Below are 23323 nucleotides of genomic sequence, written 5' to 3' on the forward strand. Positions count from 1 at the left end.
CTTCATTTATACTCTTATCTTCCTTCTGAAAGTATTAATTGTTTATCTCTCACACCAAAACGACATCGCAAGAATGGAAGACCAACGTCAAATCATTGAACAACTGAAGAAGACCCTCCAACTCTTAACAGTGGAGGCAGAAACCTCCAAATCCACAGAAAGTAAAGAATCCTCCTCCAAGAAGGCTGACGTGTTCACCCCATTAATGACCGCCACCACAGCCAATGATGAAGTTAACATCATGCACACTTATGAGGATTGTGCCAATGAATTTATTAACTTCCAATACGCAAACCCAACTACGTACCACGTGGTGGAACATTTCGCCAAACTGTTGGAATCCAAGGGTTTCAAATATCTTTGTGAAAAGGGTAATTGGGACCATTGTGCTAATGGATCCAAGGGCGGTTTGTTTTACACTATTAGAAACGGTACCAATTTGGTCGCTTGGGCCATTGGTGACAAGTGGAAGTACAAGCGTGGTGTTGGAGCCGTTGCATCTCATATTGACTCATTAACTGTCAAGTTAAAGCCTGCTTCCATTAAGGATAGCGTAGAGGGCTACGAATTATTAGGGGTCGCACCATATGGTGGTACGTTGAATCAAGCTTGGTTCGATAGAGATTTGGGTATTGCTGGTAGAGTTCTTATTAGAACTCCAGGTGAATCTGAAATTAAGAGTGTCTTGATCGATTCCACACCTCATCCAATTGGAAGAATCCCATCATTGGCTCCACATTTCGGAAAACCAGCAGAAGGTCCATTTGATAAGGAAGATCAAGCTGTCCCAGTCATTGGGTTCGGTTGGGATGAAGATTCTGAACCTGCTAATGAAAACGAAAAGACTTCCCCATTATATGGTAAGCATCCAATTCAATTGTTGAGATACATTGCTAAATTGGCTAACGTCAAAGTTTGTCAACTTTTACAGTTAGATTTGGATCTATTTGACGTACAAAAGGGTACTCTTGGTGGGTTAAACAAGGAATTCATCTTTGCTCCTCGTGTCGATGACAGACTATGTAGTTTTGCCGCATTGATTTGTTTGGCTCATTATGCTGAAAACTTTGATTTGGCCAATTTGGATACTTTCAACATGGTTGCCCTATTTGACAATGAAGAAGTTGGATCCTTAACAAGACAAGGTGCTAGAGGTGGTTTATTGGAATCTGTGGTGACTCGTGTAGCTACTGCTCGTAACAAGAAGGAGAGCCCACCTGACATGCGTACTTTGTTCGCTAACTCCATTATTCTTTCTGCTGATGTCAACCATCTTTTCAATCCAAATTTCAAGGACGTTTACATGAAGAACCATTCTCCAAAACCAAATGTGGGGATTACTCTGTCATTGGATCCAAATGGGCACATGGCTACTGATGCAGTAGGTGTCACATTTGTAGAAGAATTAGGTCGTAAGAATGACGATAAGATTCAATATTTCCAGATTAAAAATAATTCAAGATCAGGTGGTACCATTGGTCCATTCCTAGCTTCTCAAACTGGTGCTAGAACCATTGATTTAGGTATTGCACAGTTGTCCATGCACAGTATTAGAGCTGCCACTGGGACAAGAGATGTTGGTCTAGGTATTAAGTTCTTCAGAAATTTCTTCGATAATTGGAGATCTACTTACGATAACTTTGCCGATCTATAAGGTTAGTGCAAAACATATATATAATGGTCTTTAAACAATAATAAATAAAAACGTTACGATTTCTTCATGCTAGTTAGGGTTTTTATGTTTTGGCCCTATTGTAGGGCTCAACAATCAAAGGCAAAAATAACCCTAGTTACCTTCGCCTTTTCTTTTTGTATTTTTGGAAACAAAACAAGATTCAAAAATAAAAAAGGTTTCGTCGAGCAGAATCAATAGACATTCATTCCAAACAATCGGAATTTTTTGTGCCAGTATCTTATATATATTTGCAACATCCGACAAGAACTTACCGAGTTACATTCCGTTACTATTTTATCTGTTCCCTTAGTTAAAATTTGAAAACGAAGAAATAACCAGCCTCTTCGAGAAAATAAGACCATAAAATAAATTTAAAGTAACCATGTGTGGTATTTTTGGATACTGTAATTTCCTCGTTGAGAGATCAAGAGGTGAGATTATTGATACATTAGTAGAAGGTTTAGAACGTCTAGAATATAGAGGTTATGACTCCACTGGTATTGCTATTGACGGTGATGAATTAGACTCCACCATGATCTTTAGACAAATTGGTAAGGTTGCTGCCTTAAAAGAAGAAATTAAGAAGCAGAATCCAAATAGAGACGTCACTTTTGTTTCTCATTGTGGTATTGCTCATACAAGATGGGCTACTCATGGGGAACCAAAACAAGTTAATTGTCATCCACAAAGATCTGATCCTTTGAATTCATTTGTCATTGTTCATAATGGTATTATTACCAATTTCAGAGAATTAAGAACTCTATTGGTTAATAAGGGTTTTAAGTTCGAAAGTGATACTGATACAGAATGTATTGCTAAATTGTTCAAACATTTATATGACACAAATTTACAAAATGGTAATGAATTAGATTTCCATGAACTAACCAAATTGGTCCTTTTGGAATTAGAAGGTTCATATGGGTTGCTATGTAAGTCTATTCATTATCCAAATGAAGTTATTGCCACAAGAAAGGGTTCTCCATTATTAATTGGTGTTAAATCAGAAAAAAAACTGAAAGTGGATTTTGTTGATGTTGAATTCCCAGATGATAATAATTTAGGTAAACCAGAAACTCCATTGGGTTCTGCAACGGATTCTACTGTTGATGGTATAACCGTAAATGGTAAAAAGCATCCACGTTCTTACGGTGTTGATGAGGCACAAAGCTCTAACCTTCTCCCAATAGCCGCAAATGAATTCAATTTGAGACATTCACAATCAAGAGCTTTCTTATCTGAAGACGGTACTCCAAATCCAGTTGAATTCTTCTTATCTTCCGATGCCGCCTCAGTTATTAAGCATACCAAAAAGGTGTTATTCTTAGAAGATGATGATATTGCTCATATTTATGACGGAGAATTACACATCCATAGATCAAGAAGAGAAGTGGGTGCCTCCATGACAAGATCTATTCAAACTTTAGAGATGGAACTAGCACAAATTATGAAAGGACCATACAAGCATTTTATGCAAAAGGAAATTTATGAGCAACCAGAATCTACATTAAATACTATGAGAGGTAGAATTGATTTTGAAAATAATACTTTGATGTTAGGTGGGTTAAAGGCTTGGTTACCTGCTATTAGAAGAGCTCGTAGATTGATAATGATAGCATGTGGTACGTCGTATCATTCTTGCTTAGCTACACGTGCAATTTTTGAAGAATTATCTGAAATTCCAGTCAGTGTAGAATTAGCTTCTGATTTCCTTGATAGAAAATCACCTGTGTTTAGAGATGATATATGTGTTTTCGTTTCACAAAGTGGTGAAACTGCTGATACAATGTTAGCATTGAATTATTGTTTGGAGAGAGGAGCTTTGACTGTTGGTATTGTCAACAGTGTTGGTTCATCGTTATCAAGGGCAACACATTGTGGTGTTCATATTAATGCTGGTCCAGAAATTGGAGTTGCCTCAACCAAGGCGTACACATCTCAATATATTGCACTTGTAATGTTTGCCTTAAGCTTATCAGATGATAGGCTATCGAAGCTAGAGAGAAGAAAAGATATTATTCAAGGTTTAAAGTTGATCCCAGGACAAATTAAACAGGTACTACAATTGGAAAAGAAAATCAAGAAATTGTGTGAAAACGAATTGAAAGATCAAAAATCATTACTTCTACTAGGTAGAGGTTATCAATTTGCTTCTGCTTTAGAAGGTGCTTTGAAGATAAAAGAAATTTCATATATGCATTCAGAAGGTGTCCTAGCAGGTGAACTAAAACATGGTGTTTTGGCGTTAGTTGATGAAAATTTACCAATCATTGCTTTTGGTACAAGAGATTCTTTGTTCCCTAAAGTCGTTTCATCAATTGAACAAGTTACCGCAAGAAAAGGTCATCCAATTGTTATTTGTAACGAAAATGATGAAGTTTGGGCAAAGAAGGCGGAGAGCATTCATTTGGTCACCTTAGAAGTCCCACAGACTGTTGATTGTTTGCAAGGGTTATTAAATATCATCCCATTACAGTTGATGTCCTATTGGTTAGCTGTTAATAAAGGTATTGATGTTGATTTCCCAAGGAATCTTGCAAAGTCTGTAACGGTTGAATAGATCAAAGCTCCAAATTGGTATTCATGATGATATTTTGCCAATAAATGTAATAATTATATGCACTAGTTTACTATGTCAAGAAAAATTTTGTTTAGAATCTGCTGTTATTTTATCTGCTAAAGGAACCTTACATTGGGCTCACTCCTTTTAATATCTATTTACTTTTTAACTTAGTTAAGAATACAATTATTGAAAGAGCGAACCTGAAGAATACGTTATCGAAAATTGACTCTAGCTTGTAAGCAGTTAATCAAGAAACCATTAGTAAGAAAAATGCTTGGAATAAAAATTACAGCCATTAAATACTAATTAACCCAACCTCAAATACATGGGATTTCAAAACAATGCCAATGTTTAATAATTAATGCTTATGTAAATAGGGAATATATTTTCCGAATCGGAAAAACCCTCGAGGGGAAATCCAAAACATTGAAAAAACTGGAACCTCCAAACAACACGGGATCAGAAATCTCCTTAACCAAAATATATCTAAACGAGCATTATCAATCTATATTAAATCCAGGTCTCACAATTTGTATTACAAAAAGCATACTACCATACAATATTATAGAGTTTGAATAAATAATACTAGAATATCATGTTTCACTCACAGAAAAAAAGAAATCCCCCACCTATTAGTTCCGATGCTTTAGCTGCAGCTTCTGCTGTCGGAAGAGCATTCAGTAATTTAAGCACAAGAAATACCCCTACATATTCAAGCAATCACACAAATAGCAGAAGCAGCCTTCCATCAAGACGTTATTCTACAGTATCCATAGCCCACGGACCCCCACCCTTGAAAACGGGAAGGTCGCAGAGGTCGTCGAGGATATTTAGTAGTCCTTCTCATAGTAGAATGAACAGCACCATTAGTGTAGACCGTACAATCAGTTTGCCCTCAAGGAGTAATAGGCCAAGTTCTAGCAATGTAAGAGATGATTATAGAAGACATGCGCAGGAAACATTCGATGATTTCGGTGATGAAGTGCCTAATCAACAACAGATGGTCACTAAATATATTCCTGGTCCTAATGGTTTGGTTGCTGTGGAAGTACCTGTCCAATTGATTGAAAGGCAACGTAATCATTCAATTATGAGGAAATCAAGGAATTCTCATATTTGTAGATCTTCTTCCACTAGAGAGATGAGGTATAGCTCATTAGATAGCTCTCAAGCTAGCTCTAGGCATAGCAGAGAGAAGGTATCTTATTCGAAGATGGGTCGCGATAGACAACAAAGAAATAGGAGACCGCAAACATCGCACTATTCGTTGATGGATACGTCCTCTAGGGAATTAAGTAAGCCAAGAAGCATTCAACGAAGGACTCCAAGCAGCTCTTCGCGCAGTTCATCGACTGGAAACAGTTCTGTAATAAAAAGGAAACTTAAACAATCTGCCCTCAATTTAAAGAAAAAATCAAGTGTAAGTTTCACCGATCAGCCTAAGACAATACGAAATGAGTATCAATTTGATGATCAATTTGACGATCGCTTTGACGAAAGCTTAGATTGGGACGACAGTTTTTTGGAAGAGGTTGAACTTCCTCCTCTTATCGAACAGCAGACGTCTAAAAACGTACCTAATATTCAAAATCCCCCAACTAAAAAGAAAAGGGAAATTACCTCGAAAGAAGATGATCAGAAACATGACCGAATCATTGATATGTTAGCTTTCCCTGAGACAGATGAAGAAGTGGATTTAAGTTGTGATGATCAAAAACCAGAGCTTAAAGTAGAAAATAGCATACCAACCCTTCAAGCAATGAAGATGAATTCAACTCGCCATCGCGAACAAGAAAAAATAACTGATATCTTAGCTTTTCCAAACCCCAATAACTTAACAGGTTGGAGTGTAAATGGTTCGGATATATCCGATGATGAGGAAGATGAGTTTTATGATACAATGGAAGAAAGTGACTTCGCCGATTCAAGACAATTAAATGCTTTACATTTACCAAGAATCTCGGAAACAAAATCAGCTTTGGGAGAAGAGAGTGATTTCTCTGACTCAAGGGAGTTAATAGACAAATCACATTCAGATAACATTCCACGGACAGAAACTACCGCACAAGAGGAAAATTATGGAAGTATACTGCCTAACTCAGAACAAGACGTTATAGTAGCTGATTCTGCCTTGTCGGAGGATGACCTAAAAAATATTGCAAAGGAAGTTACTAACCCAGTGGGAACAATTTCAGAGCATTTTGCCCTTGCAGGAATGGAATACGAAGAGGATAAACATCTTGAACCAATAAGCATGGAGAATAAAGTTATTGAACCAGTCAATGGAGGTGATGCTTCTTCAGCTGTGATATATAACGAAGATAAGCCTTTTGAACCAAGTTTCGAAGAAGATAACGAACCAGCGGTTCAAATAGAAAATGAGAGAGATTATGGTTCCAAGAATATTAATGAGAACGAGCATCCAATTGAAACGATTGGTGAAGATGGTAGTTTTACCAAATCAATACATGAAGAAAGCAATTCAAAGGAGATATTTTTTGATAATGATAATGGATCTGAAGAAATAAGTGAAGAGAATTTTTCAGACAAGGTGGTGGATGGCAATAATTATGAGCCAGTTGAAGCAAGTCAAAGGGAAAATAATCGTATTAAAGGTGTATCTGTTGAATCCAAAAAGACCTCCAATGAAAATATTTACGAGAAAAATAACTCTATTGGCTTTGCTTATGAAAAGAATGTCCCGCCAGCAGTGCCATCTGACAATGGAACTGAAAAAATAGTACCAGTTCCAGAAAGAAAGTATTCTGAAACAAAGTCTGAAAATGATGTAGGGGTCAAAACAATTTCTGAGAAAGAGAAACAGCATCAGATTGAGGTTCAGCGACGCTTAGAGGATATGATAGACCGTGAGGAATCGTATCTTCCAGAGGCCAACTTACCAGGAAAATCTATTTCTGCTAATCCATCAAAATTATCAATAGTCAGTAAGGTTTCCTTAGTTGAGAGTTTAAATCTTCCTGAAGAAAATACTAAGAGTAGACTTGAAGAAATAGATAAGAATAGATTTACACCTATACCAGAGGCTATTTCCTCAGAATCTGAGCCCTCTGATACTAGGAAGCCGTCCAATCTTTCTAAAGAAGACAAAAATATGATTCAACCAACACATAGAAATGTAATTGTGATCAAGCATAGTACTGTTGAACCCCCAAATGACAACGAAGTTCACCATGTGAGAAAATATAGTGAGGCACGTGAAATTTCTAAAGACTTTATCAACGAAAACTCCAAATCAAACTCATCCTTTATTATTCCAACAGACAGACCTACAATGGCCCAATATCTTCGTTCTACAAGACCGTTCTTAGCTCCTCCTCATTTAGTTGTTACTAGTGCTGAAAATTATGAGGATAGTGCAAGTGATTTTGATCACAGGAACAGTATCATGGATAACCTTAGAAAGAATTCAACATCATTATCCTCCGCCTCTACAAAAATATCTACTCCGGTAAGACTTCATCCCAAAATGTCCAGTCAGGTGAAAATATCTTCAGAAGGTTCATCTATTTTACCAATGAGCTCAACTTCGTCCGTTTACTCAGATTCTGGACTTTCTTCAGTAATGAAAAAAGAATCTACTATTAGAAAGGTCCACACTCAAGAAACTCCGGGAGTTAATAAGCAAGCTTCGGCAATTAAAGCGGAAAGTAATCGTGTGATAAGAAGACAACCTCGAAATTCAAAGGTTACAATTTCTTCTAATACAAGCATGATGACGACACCATGGTCGAGATCGGGTATTAACGATACTGTAAAGCGTAAAAGCTTTAATATGAGAGGGACAAATAATAGTGAAATTGCTTTGAAGAATTCAGCACTATATCCAAAAGAGCCCCCAATGAAAAAATCTAGTTTTGAGAAGAAAAGAAATGATTCTCAGCAGCACTTAGGTTTCAAGAAATTATCCCTTAGAGATAATTTGTCTGATGAACCCGCAGATATCAGTAGTCAATATCATGAACAGCATAATAAACAGCAGAGGGAGAATAATCGAGGATCAAGATTCTGTGAAGATTCATACAAGACTATTGATCGAAATAAGATTGAAAATAAGGAGATAAGTTTATTTAGACGTCATTCAGATAGAACTGAAACACCGCAGAGAAGATTTTCCATCTTTCGAATGAAGAATAATGGAGATGACGGAAGTTTTGCAACTGCAAGGGATACTTCAATTGATACAAGTAGAAAAATATATAGAATTGAAAGTGATGAGGAGGAGGGCGGAAAACATGGGAAGAAGCATCTTTTTGGAAAAAAGTTTAAGAAGTTATTTAAAATCAAGAGTTAATTGAAATTCCTATTTTGGCCGCATTCCGCATTCTACTCAATTTGCATAATACTAGTCCACTAATACCTTAATAATAAATTATTGCAGTGAACATTAAATATAAAATAATCATTATTAATCAATGTTAAACTAATAGTAGTAATATTCCCAGTTGTTTTTGTCTAATTACAGCTAAGATTTTTTCAATTCAAAAAACATGTTTGTTCCCAAATCTTCTGCTGCCTATAGTTTACACTCTTTTAAAAACAGCAGTTTTTAGTTGTTAGACTCTTTGGTTTCAAAGTCGTAAAGTCGGGCTGGGCTTGTAATCTCAGCAACCAACTATACGGAGAGTTACTTTGATTTTGAGTGTAATCCAGGAAAAATAAGATATGGACAAGAAAAGTGTGTTCACAAATATATTAGGATGGCGTTTATCTAAGAAATTTAGCAAGCATAGAGGAGACCCACCGTTTATCCCCTCAGTTTCTGAGGGCTGAAACTAATGAGAATAATATAAAACTATATAATTGTTAGAGAATTTATTCACTTAACATTGCGTATAAAATAGTTAATGAACATCTGAGACTTTTCATAACAATATAGTGTAAATCAGCTAAAATTTTCCAGAAGTAATTATGAATTACGGACTTTGTTTGTGTTCTTTTTTTCTTTATTTATTTTTATTTAAAGACCTAAAGCTTTTTCTTAATAAAAAACTTGACCGTTTAAGTTCTAAAGAGTAAAAACAAAACAACAAGATTTCAAACTCTTTAAAACTAAAAGAAAAATATTTATACGGGTTTAATGAGCTTCTTTTCGTTATTTTATTTGAAATTTAATAAGTCAAGAAACAATTTTTTTTCATTTATTTCAAGGTGAAGGTATGACTATGTAACTGGATCAATTCCTTTGAGGTCTTCAAAATTGGTCAACTGTTCAGCTCCCTTTTGTTCCCAAAAGAATAGTTTCAAAGTGATGGGTATGTTTGGATGAAAATTGACAAAATATGGTAAAGGTTTGTGTAACTTTTGAAAGATTTGTGTCATTTAAGTGATCTTCCTGACACGCGTTATTCCCTTTTGTCACTAAACGCGTTACTTTGGCGTTTTGGCGTTTCATTATTTTTCGTGTTTTCGAAATTTTTCAAAACAGAAGTCCTATTCTGCAAAGCTTTCTTACTGAGATCATGGTGGTGACACCATTTTCAGAAGTCACCTATGATCAGAGGATGTATTTTTTACTCATTCCTGGAGATATCAAGCAACACATCATTATTGAAAGCTGGAGAGTTCATATAAACTAAGCTACTCTTTCACTTCGTTTGCATTCAGTAGCCAGAACACTTCACCGAACCAACTGATTATTTCGATCACAGAACTTTTAAAGTAGTTCTTTTTCTATTCATTGAAACAAATTACATCTAAAAAACAATCAAGTTATTTTTCGCCTAAAAGGTAGAAAGAGTTAACACGTCAAATTTTACCAACTATATTCACTCCTTAGAAAATATCATAATCATATAACATGGCGATCTCTATGTCAATTCCCAAGAACATTACGAAACACCATTATTTTCACCATGCTCACCCTTCAGCAGCAGCTAAACAGGCAGCCAAAAATGCTATGGCAAAGAAAGAATCGATAGATAAGAAGCCTGTAAAGTATGTCCCTAAAGACTCCAATGCTAAAACGAATGCTCATCTAGAACGTGTTATTCAATCAGTCAACGATGCTACCAAGAGACTATCTCAACAGGATTCTCAATTCAGCACAAGTACAGACACAAAGTCATCAAAGAGAAAATCAAGAGACACTGTCGGTCCATGGAAACTAGGGAAGACTTTGGGAAAAGGATCATCTGGAAGAGTTCGTCTGGCCAAGAATATTGAAACAGGTCAACTGGCTGCTATAAAGATTGTTCCAAAGAAACATAAATTGTTTATGAAAAGTTCACATTCCAATGTCTCATTCTTTTCTGCTGCTTCTAACTCAAACTCTAATATTTCAACCTTAGCAACTTCTCCTCCAATGAATAATGGATCCGAGAAAAACCAGCCCAATCCTTATGGTATTGAACGAGAAATTGTAATCATGAAACTTATATCTCATCCTAATGTTATGGCGTTATATGAGGTCTGGGAAAATAAATCTGAATTATATTTAGTATTAGAATATGTCGATGGCGGAGAATTATTCGATTATTTAGTCTCCAAGGGAAAGCTATCCGAGAAGGAGGCAGTTCATTATTTCAAGCAAATTATTCAAGGGGTATCATACTGTCATTCATTTAATATTTGCCATCGTGACTTGAAACCGGAAAATTTGTTGTTAGATAAAAAGAATAAATCAATTAAAATAGCTGATTTTGGAATGGCTGCATTAGAACTACCCAACAAATTATTACAAACTTCATGTGGGTCTCCTCATTATGCATCCCCAGAAATTGTAATGGGTAAGTCTTATCATGGTGGCCCCAGTGATGTGTGGTCTTGCGGTATTATCCTTTTTGCCTTACTTACCGGTCATTTACCTTTCAACGACGATAATATTAAGAAGTTGCTTTTGAAAGTCCAAGCTGGAAAATTCCGTATGCCAAGCACTCTATCCCCTGAAGCCCAAGATCTAATCTCTAGAATACTGGTTATTGATCCTTCCAAAAGAATAACAACGGATAGAATTTTGAATCACCCATTGATCTTAAAATACGAACCAGCGGGCAAAAATATGGTTAGCGGTAAATCAAATTCGGATTTACATGTTTTGGAACACATATCACCTCAACCTATCAGTTTGACTTCAAGAAATGATATTGATGCCTCTATATTAAAGAATTTACAAATTTTATGGCATGGAACCTCAAGAGAATTAATTATCGCTAAACTATTACAGACTCCAATGTCTGAAGAAAAGCTGTTTTATTCTCTCTTGTGGCAGTATAAACAACGTCATACTATCCAACCAATAAAACAGAAGGAGCAGACATCGTTACCTGTTCCTAAGATGATATCATCTCTTTCGCATACTCCGCTGGTGGCAAAATTGCAACATGCAAAATCAGATACCTCTAAAATAGTTATTATCAATGAACAAGACGAAACTGAAGTTGAAGAAGGAGACAAAGAGAATAAAGAAAATAATACGCCGAAGCTATTACAAAAACCACAATTTAGTATTCCTTCATTGAACCAAACCAAAAATTCAGAGCACATTGAGGAACTACCATCATTGCCACCAGCTGTTCCTATTTTTACAGCTTCATCTTCAAGAAGTTTTAGTAGGTCTTTTTCAACTACATCGTTGCATTCTAAGAAACTCATGTCAACGTCTACATCGAAGAAATCTATATCTAAATCGGCATCTAAGAGAACCTTGAGAGTATCAGCATCTAAGGGAAATTTACACAAATCCTTATCCAAGAAATCGCTTGCAATTCCTAATAAAAGAAGAACATTACATAACTCTGAATCCAAGAGATCATTATATTCGCTTCAATCAATCTCCAAGCGTTCCATAAATCTTAACGAATTTGTTGCCGAAGATATTCCTTTACCAGCTAATTCAGTGAACGTACTTAAAGGTTCTGCATCATCTAAATCGTTAAGCTCGAACAATGACTTCGAAATATTGTGCGAACAGATTTTATTTGGAAACGCATTAGATAAAATTATGGAAGAAGAAGAAGAAAGAGAAGAGATAGAAGCTAATAAGGATGGTAATGAAGTCTCTCCTACAAATTTAATCCAAAGTGATGAAACTGTTATTAAAAATTCTGATTTTCCAACAACTGAACAAACAACTACTACTCCTAGCAATGTCTTCATGAATGCATCTAGTGTTTCAATGGACACGTCCATGGAAAGAGAAAACAATTATCCTGATATGAAACCAATGTTTGCTCTCTCTGGCCCAGCTTTAAATGAAAATAGCCCACTAGCTTCTATTTTAAATCGGAATAGAAACCCAACGAAACAAGAAACAACGACCAGAGTGCCACTTAAGGATGTTACCAATCGTCCAGAATTTAACGAGATGTACAAGATAGATAAATCTAACTTCTCTAAAAATGCGGAGCAGCTGCAGCAAAAGAAGAATAGCATACCGGGGGACTACAATCTTCGAATCACTTCTGAACCTCCAGTTTCTGACAAATCGCACTCATTAGATCCTCGTAGAAATTTTTCTCAACCCAATGGAGTAGATGTGCTTGAAAGCATGTTGAAAATGCTGAAATCAAAACCTGCATCGAATAAAAAATTGAAGGATTATGAAAACGTACCATCATCTACTTCACAACCACCATTAAAAGAGGAAACTATTTTGCAGAATACAGCATCTGAACTTCAACCGACGGTAACAAACAATTCTGATTCGGATCCTAGTGTCTTGGCACAATCAAGCATAATCCACAATCCATTATTATCATTACCTTCTGGTTTATTGAATTCATCAATGACATTTAAGAATTTGAATCAATTTTTGACAGATGAATCTGATGGAGCTGAGCTACTACCTGAATCAAAAACCTTAAGTAGGCTACGATCTTCCACTCTACGTAGAACACAATCTAGGACAAAACTGAGCGAGATTCTCGTTCAAGAAAATGACGGAGGACATAAACACACAATATCATCTACGAGTAACGCCGATTCTGATTTTAACGAATTTTCTGATTTAAGCTTTGCCATGGACATTCAACCTAAGATATTTAAAGCCCAGGCTGTGCAAATAACAAATAATGGCAATATTGATCACCCTCTAAAACAATATAACCATGATATTAGAATCCATACCCCAACAGCAAATGATTCCGCTATTAACATCTTTGAAGATCCCTTGGCTGACTCTAGCTCATATGAGACGACATCAACCGAAAGTTTATCTGATAGAAATGTTCCAAAGAAAGCTGTCTCAATTGATACTCTAAATACCACCAACGTTATGACATCACCAGCTGACGTACGAGTTAGTTTGTATGTAAATAATCAGCAGACCTCTGCGAATGATCTACCAAGAGAAACCACAGAAGAAATAATCTCCAAGTTTAAACTGTCTCCTGAGAAACCTACATCAATTGAGAAAAGGTTCTCAGACCTGTTAAAGCCAAGTAATATATCTACGATATCAGAAGGTGCTGCGTCAATGTTCAAAGATCTTGAGGAAGAGGAAAGTAGCATACAAAGTAACGTTTTGCCCATAGCTAAGGGAGCACAAAGATCGAAGAGCGTTTATACTAACAATAAAGATCCTGAGAACAGAGTTACTATGTTATTTGATGAAGAAGAGTATGATTGCAGAAAAAACGTTGAACAACTTTACAAGGAGGACGTTGAGAATTGCATAATTGAAGAGGAAGAAGAAGGAGGAGAACTAAACATTAAGAGGAAACAATTACCCAACGAGTCTGCGAAACTTGAAGTGGATAAGGAGAAAAAAGCAACAAAACTTCCAACTGTAACGAAGGATACCAAAAAGGAGAGCACCAAGTTCGAAAACCGTCCATCGTCCTATAGTAAGCAGAATTGGTTTTCTAAGCTTTTCGATGGATTCAAAACCCACTCAACAGGTAATAAAATTGCCATAGACCATATGACCTCTATTCCATTCGATGACGTTCATATGATTACTTTGAGCGAGTTTGGGAAGGGCGGTATTGACTACCAACTGAAGAAATTAGATAGAAAAGGATCCAGGGAAAATGTGGAGTATGATTGTAACTTTGTAAAAGGAAATTTTAAGTTCAAAATCAAGATCGTTGGTACAGGTGTCTCTCGCAGCGAGCAAAAAGGGTCCACTTTAATTACTATCAAGAGAAGAGGAAGAAATACTAATTCTCACTCAGAGGCCAGTTTTAAAACATTTAATAATGACATAACTAGGATCCTTAGAGAAATGGAAGCAACAAGAGCCTGATTAAACCCAATGTCAATAGTCTATACATTCGTATTTAAAACCAAAATAACCTAATTACTAGATTTTTACTTTTTCAGTGGCATTTACTGATAATGATTTATTATTCACTTTTATGCGAAGTGGTGCTATCGTTACTAATATACAGAAAAATTTGGAATATTTTGAAGAATTAGCGCTTACGTTGTTTTTTCCACTTAAAAGTAATGTTACCTTTTTTGTCAACTACTTTCTTTTTAGAACCTTTCTTCATTACTTCTCTTTGCAGATCCATCCTCTGTTGAACCTCTTTCAATTGGGTTTCTCGTTCAAGATGCTGTTTAACAATCTTAAATTTCTTTAATTTCTTCTTGTCCAATGATTCTTTAGGCATAATAAATGATGCGGATGCAGCTCTTGATTTGGAGCCACTTAATGCAGTGGCAGCCAACTGATCCCTAGTAAGTCTATTTTCGTTTCTATTCAATAACTCCGTTGTAGTGTTGAAGTATTCTTCAGGGCTAAAGTCTTCAAGTTGTTGCCTGTCATCTACAAAAACCGTATGTTGACCATTCGAACCAAACATCAATGTCTTTGTCTTATTCTCAAGCTTCTTTAGTTCCATCTGCCTCAATGTCCTGACGTAATTACTATCTTGAGATTTTAACAGTTTAACTTGATCCATAGAGAGTGATTCGTCTTCATCTTCTCCACGACGACTTGTTACTAATAGACCCTTCGCATCAACTTTCCTTGAATGCATCCCATGGTAATATTCATCTGGATTTCTTTCTGTCACCTTACTTCTAAGTATCTTCAAAGTAGCTTCTTTCTTATGGTAATCCTGAGCACGTTTGACATAATCTTTATGTTTCTCTAGGAAACCCAGTCTCGAACGACCGGTTAATTGGGAACGCTCCCTATGCTGTCTTTTTTGGACATCATGTACTAGCTTGGCCATTTTCGCTATATTTGGTTGATATTAGTTTGAAGGTACTGTTTTTAACCAAATTTTTGAATGTTCTTTGCATGTTAAAAGATGAGATGAGATGGACTGTCTATAATTTTTCACTTTGAAAAAAATAAAAACGTGAAACGCGATTAAGAAACACACTAAAATATGGTAATAACCAACTATACTTTGCACTTGCTCTTACCTCGGACAATTACGAGTCCTCGGTTAAGCTTGGAACTAGGATCTACCAATGTTATAGTGAGATGAATAACAACTATAAATTACCCGATTTTGAAACGTGCTTCAGGTATTCTGTGGCAGCTCGTAGGAGTTTCCTATCCATTATTAATGCCGATTACCTAGTTGATGAGCAAAAGCCTGAATTAATTATTAAAGAGTCCATTGAAAGGTCATATTTATGTGGTGATGATCCCGTAAGGTACTCTATTGTATCGAACGTGGAGGAGATACAGAGTACAGATGAAAATCTGGAGGACAAGACGATGTTAAGTATCTCCATAATACCGAATATTAACACTTTATCAAAAGAAGACCAGGTGAAGCTAGTACGGAAAATACATGATATTGATCGAGTGAACGAATCTGCCGGGCAAGGTAGAGTACATGTTATTATTGGCGTTATTCCTTGGAAATTTGAAGATTTTCGTCCAAAAGAGAATAAACCACGCAAATCGGGACTTGGAGGAGATAATTCAATCTTAATATCTAATATCAAGTTGGATGATTGGCTTACTCATAAATTTTGGTTTGCTTGTTCTGGCCCCAATAATCTGCAATCAGGAAGCCAGACAGAACATAGAGCCTCTACTCCAGACTCAATGTCCCCAGCTATGTCAATTAATTCAGACACGTCGTCAGAGTCTGAATCGTCTGAATCATCAGGTAAAATCCAACTTTTGAATGAAGTAAATAGTCCCTATGAAAATGTCTATATGCAATCATCGATTAAAAGGTACATTTTAGATGTAATTGTACATCTTAGAATGCATAGATTAAGCTATCATGCGAAGGGAGGAGGTGCTCATATGGGTGCGTTAAGGGACGTCATTCAACTAGCAAAACTAATTAGTTTTAATGCGGGCAAAAAGTTCGTCGTCCCACAGTCCGTAAAACAAGCCTCTGTTTGGTATTTCCCCATGCATATGAAATTAATTAACGATATAACTATGGATAGTAGTACATTATATGGAAGTAAACCGAGATTGGTGAACGAGTTATTAGACAAATTAAAGCAAATTAAATCCATAAAAGTTGAAGGTGTAGAAAATCCTTTATTTTTGGAATCGCTAGTGGTGCAAGATGTTCTACTTAAAGTTGTGCCGCCTATATAACATTGGCAACAAAAATTCTATTTAATGAAATCAAGTTAAAATGTTTCCAATGTCACTAAATAAAGGCAGAAGCAGAAGTAACTTCACATTGGAGAAACAAACATACCAATAATGTTGCTGCTTTGAAAATACCTAACGTTACACGTTGTTAACTTCATTGAACATTTGCATTTATATGACCTAACGTTAACGTCAAGTACTATACTTCTTCTGAAAATGTGCTATATTTTTAGAAACACATTGGTAAATGACATACGGGCACGGTGGCTGACTGTTGGACATCGGTGAGCAAGTGATAGTATGCATACGATATAAGCTATGGCGCATAGTATATATCGTATGAGTTCATTATTCGATATCGATACATCTGAAGTGAGAAACAATGGAACGTATCTTAAAATAGAACGTACACGGGAACATGACGAGTAGATGCAAGTGTTGTACTAACAAAAAATAGTACAAAAAAGAAATCGAAGGAACCGATTTGGAACCACGAAAATGGTTAAGAAGTAAAGTAAATACGAAGGTATTAAAGAGAAGGACTCTACAACTTATTTTTTTGTAACTCAGTTATGATATAGGAAATAACCAATCAATAATTATGATATCTTTAGAACACACTTAGTGTCATGGTATAGTTCTTATTATATTACAGAAAATTTGTTTTTTACTTTGAAAAAAAAATTGGACGAGTCCGGAATCGAACCGAAGACCTCTCCCATGCTAAGGGAGCGCGCTACCAACTACGCCACACGCCCAGTTATTGTATATAATTTTATGACATTTAGATCTTGATGAATAATAAGTTTATCACGTGCTGCAGTGTCTCTACTAGAGGCTTTCCAACTAGTATTTATGGTCAATGGATCTGATTGCCATTCCCAAGAGTTCCAACCAGGCACACATGCCCCTAGGTTCTCGAGTGTTTAGATATATGCTGTAGAATCAACTGGTACAGAACTTTAGAGCGTTTTGATCTCACCGAAACTTTTGACTTTTGGAACTTGTTATGAACATATAATAATTACTTGAGTTACCAATTAAGAAAATTAATTGAGGAGCCTAGAATTGCTAAAGTGACCGATACTAATAGGTAAAATTCTGATGAAGAGTCCTGTAGTAAGACAGTGACACGAACTTGTGAGACTAACTTAATAATAATATGGAAGGTGAAACGAAAGTTTACAGTTTGAGCCGGATTATTGATGTAGCCGTCCAGAAAAACAGAGTATTAGTGGGTATTAAAATTTGAAATTAGTGGAAGAGCATTTCGAAAAGTATAACAAATGAAAACAAAGTTTGAAGTAACCTTGCTGTCCATTATTTTATTAAAAAATATATAGTTTATAGTATGTTAAAAATACTTTGAATTAAAGGATGACTCTTAACATAGAAGAGCAGCAAATATTTATAATAAGAATTAATTACCTAAGCATGTCTAAAATCAAATATAAGCATCCAGAACCTCAGAATATATTGGAACAAGATTGTTCCATTAAATCGATGATTTCACCCCTCCATCCAGAACTTGCTGGTTTAGATATTAGCATGTTCCTCCTTTTTGGTAGTCCGGTCGTTCTTCATGCTCCAAAGACAAAGAATGAATTACTCCCTCGAGCTTAAATTGAGGATTTCTGGATGATCAATACTTTGTATTATGCATTTTTCTTCATTTAACTAGTATTATAAATTCTCGCTGCTTATCTATAGACTATATAATTCCTTCCATTCTCAATCTTACTTACCAGCAAATAGCTTGCTATTTATATGGCGGAAATCTTTTCTATTTTGTTTATTTCATTTTCTTTTTTTCGTGCTGGTCAAGTAAAGGCCTTATCAGATAAATGTTTCATATTTTTATTTCTAGTGTCAATATTACATTTTCGTTGTAAGACTAATCATCCAGAAATCATCAATTTATTGGAACAAGATATAGAATAAAAGAGAAATCAAACTATTAAAGACAGAAGTGAAAGGATTAGTGAGAGACAGACACAATCTTAACGAATAAAAAACTCCTAGTTGTGATTTGTACAATTCCTGATTTGCAAATGAAGCGTCTGTGATTGCTATCAATCTATTCACTTTCTTGCCTATCATTAGCACTCGAAAATGACTGGTTCATCACACAATTGGACATTTTATCGGCGTACTTATATGCTGATATCAAAGAGGAATTATATATTCGTCCACCGCCACATCTAGGAATTAAGAATAAGGTTATGAATTTGAACAAGTCGTTGTATGGTCTTAAACAAAGTGGAGCAAATTGGTACGATAATATAAAAAACTATTTAATAAAAGATTGTGGACTAAAAGGAATTAAAGGATGGCCACGTGTGTTTAAAAATGATGACGTTACAATATGCCTATTCGTTGATGATATGATAATGTTCACAAAAGAGTTTAAATATGCAAACCAAATTATAGATTGCCTAAAGAAAAGTTATGACACAAAGATTATAATGGATGGAAACAGCAAGATAAACGAATTAGTGGAATACGATATTCTAGGATTGGAGATTGAATATACTCGTGGTAGAAAAATGCTTTGTGGTATGGAAAAATCACTCACTGAAAAGATTCCAAGTCTAAATACGCCACTAAACACTGCTGGTAGAAAAATAAATGCACCATATCAACCAGGTTTTAAAATTGAAGACAAAGATATCGACATGAATGAAACCGAATACAATACGAGAGTAAAGAAGATGCAAAAACTCATTGGATTAGCATCATATGTTGGATACAAATTCCGTTTTGATCTCCTTTATTACATAAATGTTTTGGCTCAACACACGCTATATCCTACTTACCAAGTTTTAGACCTAACTCATCAATTGATACAATATATGTGGGACACCAGAGACCAAAAACTCAAGTGGAAAAAGAAAAGCAAGAAAGTAAATAGATTGGTAGCAATCACAGACGCTTCATTTGCAGGTCAGGAATTGTACAAATCACAATTAGGAATTTTTTATTCGTTAAACGGTAAAATTATTGGAGCAAGGTCTACTAAAATCAAGTTAACTTGCGTATCTTCGACGGAAGCTGAAATTTACGGAGTTAGTGAATCCGTTCCTCTCGTAAACAGTTTAGAACAACTAATAAGTGAAACTGACAACAAAACTTGTAAGAAAAGTATTCTAACTGACAGTAGTCCAACAGTATCCATAGTATAATCTAAGGATGAAACTAAACTAAGGACCAGATATTTTGGAACCAAGGCAATGAGACTGAGGGACGAAATATCTGAGAACGAAGTTAAAATATCCTACATCAAGACAAAACGAAATATTGCTGATATACTTACAAAACCATTATCCATTAAACAATTCAAGTTACTAACGAAATCATGGATATCTTAACTATTGATCAATTTCGGGTGGTATGTTGTTACGGCGAATATGAATATTTACACTATAAAAATAGAAGTATGAAAAAAAGAAATAGGTGTAACGAAAGAAGAAGAAACAGACAAAGTAGAAAAGATTCCCGACATATAAATAGCAAGTTATTTGATGGTAAGTAAGATTGAAATTGAGAAGAACTATTTTATTTATAAATATGTAGTTTATAATAAAGTAGCGAGAATTTAAAAATATTAAATAAGTAAGGAAGCATGTCGAATATAACTCATCCAGATATCGCCAATTTCATGGAACAAGACAGAATGATTAGTCCTTGGGATTGACCAAAAAATTTCGGATTTTCAAGTGGTAACTTGGCTGAAACGTTTCTCAGAAAAAACTAAAATAATTGGGAGTTTGGCCGAGTGGTCTAAGGCGCCAGATTTAGGTTACTCAAGTACTTAAACATTCTGGTATCTTCGGATGCGAGGGTTCGAACCCCTCAGCTCTCAATATTTTTTTCATTTTTTGATTCCCGTCACGTGCTATTTTGCCATTTGCCATTTGTCTGTGTGTTTTTGCTGGACAACAACTGTGGTGGCTGGAGGACTCATTATGCCTCTTGCAAGTAATCATCGTTGCAATACTGAAATTGTGGACACAAGCTATGGTTCCTGGCTTCTCAAGGCTCTGAATTGTGTTGGATCCAAGACAAATATATAAGGGACGACTCTGAGACCTCTCTTGATGTTATTTGCTCACTTCTCTTTCGGTTGTTCGTTCCCCTTCTTACTTCTTGTCGATATAATAAAATAAGCAAGCACACTCGCAACCCCTATATACAATGCCTTCTCACTTCGATACCGTCCAATTACATGCTGGTCAAGAAAACCCAGATGATAACAAGAACAGACCAAGAGCTGTCCCAATCTACGCTACCACCTCTTATGTCTTCAATGACTCCAAGCACGGTGCTCAATTGTTCGGTCTAGAAGTCCCAGGTTACGTTTACTCTCGTTTCCAAAACCCAACTAACAACGTCTTTGAAGAAAGAATCGCCGCCTTGGAAGGTGGTGCTGCCGCTGTGGCAGTCTCTTCTGGTCAAGCTGCCCAAACTTTAGCTATTTCTGGGTTAGCTCATGTCGGTGACAACATTGTTTCCACCTCTTACTTGTACGGTGGTACTTACAACCAATTTAAGGTCGCCTTCAAGAGACTAGGTGTCGAAGCAAGATTTGTCGATGGTGATAATCCAGCTGATTTTGAAAAATTGTTCGATGAAAGAACTAAGGCCGTCTATTTGGAATCCATTGGTAATCCAAAATACAATGTCCCAGATTTCGAAGGTATCGTCGCCGTCGCTCACAAGCATGGTATTCCAGTCGTTGTTGATAACACTTTCGGTGCCGGTGGGTTCTTCTGTCAACCATTGAAGTTCGGTGCTGATATCGTTACACACTCTGCTACTAAATGGATTGGTGGTCACGGTACTACTGTTGCTGGTGTCGTTGTCGATTCTGGTAAGTTCCCATGGAAGGACTACCCAGAAAAGTTCCCACAATTCTCTAAGCCAGCTGAAGGTTACCACGGTACTATCTTCAATGAAACTTATGGTAATTTAGCTTACATTGTTCACGTTAGAGTCGAATTATTAAGAGATTTAGGTCCAGGTATGAACCCATTCGCCGCCTTCCTATTATTGCAAGGTGTTGAAACTCTATCCCTAAGATGTGAAAGACACGCTTCTAACGCTCTAGCATTGGCTAAATGGCTAGAAAAATCTCCATATGTTTCTTGGGTTTCTTATCCAGGTTTAGAATCTCATTCTCATCACGAAAATGCTAAGAAATATCTATCTAACGGTTTCGGTGGTGTCTTATCCTTCGGTGTCAAGGACTTACCAAACCAAAGTGAAGAAGAAGTTAAGAAGAACCCATTTGCCGCTTCAGGTGCTCAAGTTGTGGACAGCTTGCAATTGGCCTCCAACTTGGCTAACGTTGGTGACTCTAAGACTTTAGTCATTGCTCCATACTTCACCACCCATCAACAATTAGATGACGATGAGAAATTACTTTCTGGTGTCACCAAGGACTTGATCCGTGTCTCCGTCGGTACCGAATTCATTGATGATATTATTGGTGATTTCCAACAATCTTTCGAAAAGGTCTTCGCTGGTCAAAAGCCATAGATTTATGTCTTTCTGTAAAATTAATAACAAACTAAAAGCAAAGAACATTTATAAACCTATAAATATTATGTACATGTGCAACGAAATGAAATATTAGACGATCTGCTATTAAATATGTAACGTATATCATCCTTTGAGACGATATCGTAACGACATTAATCTTTTTTTTTCATCTCTGAACGCTAAGCGTTTCTTGAAAAAGTGAAATTTTTTATAACATATATGGGTGAGATGAGAGAAATGTTCATCAAGATTCACCTACTGGAAAGACAGCAATGAACGTTCAAGATAGAAGAAGACTACTTGGCCCCTCAGCGGCCAAACCAATAGTGTTTACCACCGTAACGAGTGAAACTACAAAGGTCTCCGAACAAGAACAACAAGAACAAAAGCAAAATGAAACGGCTGCACTAACGATAAAATCAGGAGTTGTAGAGAATTGTAATGGGTCCACCTTGATAGAGTCCTCCAAATTTTCTCTCCTTACCTCAGTGTATGGGCCTAAATCCATTCGTGGATCCTTCACATCGCAAGGAACCATCACCATTCAGTTGAAAAATGGTGTGGTCGAAAATTATCAAACTACTGAGTTGAAAGAAGTGAGTTCTTGGTTAGTGGGGATATTTAACTCTGTTGTGAATTTGGAAAATTACCCAAAGTCTGGGATTGATATCTTTGTTAATTTAATAATCGATAAGCAAGGTGATATTAGTAAATTGATCCCATTTCTCATAATGGGGATATGTCTGGCTTTAGTGGATGGTGGGATAGAAATTATCGATATTGTGACGGGGGGCGAAGTTAATGGGAACGTGGTTTCTTTCACCAGAAACGGTGAAGAGATTGTTGGATTTTGGAAAGACCATGGTGAATTTGATAATAATGATGATGATCTAATGAATGATTTGGAAAAATGCAAGAAACAATATTTGGAGTATAAGAATTTGATGATTAATTACTTGTTGGAACAAAAGAAACAAAAGGATAATTCTTAATTGCATATATATATATAACATTACATATTTGAAAAACTTTGTATATTAAATAAATACCATCATCGGCA

The 23323-nt window shown here is 36.0% G+C and overlaps 9 protein-coding genes and 2 non-coding genes across 11 annotated transcripts; 9 read left to right on the forward strand and 2 right to left on the reverse strand.

Annotated features, from left to right (window-relative positions):
- Positions 1–73: 73 nt before the first annotated feature.
- On the forward strand, positions 74–1654 carry APE1 (metalloaminopeptidase APE1; the record flags this gene model as incomplete). The annotated part of the gene is made up of 1 exon (XM_003673467.1): positions 74–1654. The coding sequence occupies one exon, from the start codon at positions 74–76 to the stop codon at positions 1652–1654; it is 1581 nt and encodes a 526-aa protein (XP_003673515.1).
- Positions 1655–2057: 403 nt separating this feature from the next.
- Positions 2058–4232, forward strand: GFA1 (glutamine--fructose-6-phosphate transaminase (isomerizing) GFA1; the record flags this gene model as incomplete). The annotated part of the gene is made up of 1 exon (XM_003673468.1): positions 2058–4232. One exon carries the CDS (start codon positions 2058–2060, stop codon positions 4230–4232), a length of 2175 nt encoding a protein of 724 aa, XP_003673516.1.
- Positions 4233–4830: 598 nt separating this feature from the next.
- On the forward strand, positions 4831–8547 carry SEG2 (Seg2p; the record flags this gene model as incomplete). Its single annotated transcript, XM_003673469.1, has 1 exon — positions 4831–8547. The coding sequence occupies one exon, from the start codon at positions 4831–4833 to the stop codon at positions 8545–8547; it is 3717 nt and encodes a 1238-aa protein (XP_003673517.1).
- Positions 8548–10053: 1506 nt separating this feature from the next.
- HSL1 (protein kinase HSL1) lies at positions 10054–14439 on the forward strand (the record flags this gene model as incomplete). The annotated part of the gene is made up of 1 exon (XM_003673470.1): positions 10054–14439. The coding sequence occupies one exon, from the start codon at positions 10054–10056 to the stop codon at positions 14437–14439; it is 4386 nt and encodes a 1461-aa protein (XP_003673518.1).
- A 169-nt stretch (positions 14440–14608) lies between these two features.
- Positions 14609–15376, reverse strand: UTP11 (rRNA-processing protein UTP11; the record flags this gene model as incomplete). Its single annotated transcript, XM_003673471.1, has 1 exon — positions 14609–15376. One exon carries the CDS (start codon positions 15374–15376, stop codon positions 14609–14611), a length of 768 nt encoding a protein of 255 aa, XP_003673519.1.
- Positions 15377–15633: 257 nt separating this feature from the next.
- Positions 15634–16722, forward strand: MTC2 (Mtc2p; the record flags this gene model as incomplete). Its single annotated transcript, XM_003673472.1, has 1 exon — positions 15634–16722. The coding sequence occupies one exon, from the start codon at positions 15634–15636 to the stop codon at positions 16720–16722; it is 1089 nt and encodes a 362-aa protein (XP_003673520.1).
- A 685-nt stretch (positions 16723–17407) lies between these two features.
- Positions 17408–17480, reverse strand: NCAS0Atrna6A. Its single transcript has one exon. It is a non-coding gene; the product is annotated as a tRNA-Ala (tRNA).
- A 1464-nt stretch (positions 17481–18944) lies between these two features.
- On the forward strand, positions 18945–19904 carry NCAS0A05800 (uncharacterized protein; the record flags this gene model as incomplete). Its single annotated transcript, XM_003673473.1, has 1 exon — positions 18945–19904. One exon carries the CDS (start codon positions 18945–18947, stop codon positions 19902–19904), a length of 960 nt encoding a protein of 319 aa, XP_003673521.1.
- Positions 19905–20483: 579 nt separating this feature from the next.
- NCAS0Atrna13L lies at positions 20484–20584 on the forward strand. The gene is given in 2 exon segments: positions 20484–20522; positions 20540–20584. It is a non-coding gene; the product is annotated as a tRNA-Leu (tRNA).
- Positions 20585–20916: 332 nt separating this feature from the next.
- Positions 20917–22260, forward strand: MET17 (bifunctional cysteine synthase/O-acetylhomoserine aminocarboxypropyltransferase MET17; the record flags this gene model as incomplete). The annotated part of the gene is made up of 1 exon (XM_003673474.1): positions 20917–22260. One exon carries the CDS (start codon positions 20917–20919, stop codon positions 22258–22260), a length of 1344 nt encoding a protein of 447 aa, XP_003673522.1.
- A 275-nt stretch (positions 22261–22535) lies between these two features.
- MTR3 (exosome non-catalytic core subunit MTR3) lies at positions 22536–23255 on the forward strand (the record flags this gene model as incomplete). Its single annotated transcript, XM_003673475.1, has 1 exon — positions 22536–23255. One exon carries the CDS (start codon positions 22536–22538, stop codon positions 23253–23255), a length of 720 nt encoding a protein of 239 aa, XP_003673523.1.
- Between the last annotated feature and the right edge of the window lie 68 nt (positions 23256–23323).

This window comes from Naumovozyma castellii, chromosome 1 (assembly GCF_000237345.1).
Source record: "Naumovozyma castellii chromosome 1, complete genome".
Classification (NCBI taxonomy): Eukaryota; Fungi; Ascomycota; class Saccharomycetes; order Saccharomycetales; family Saccharomycetaceae; genus Naumovozyma; species Naumovozyma castellii.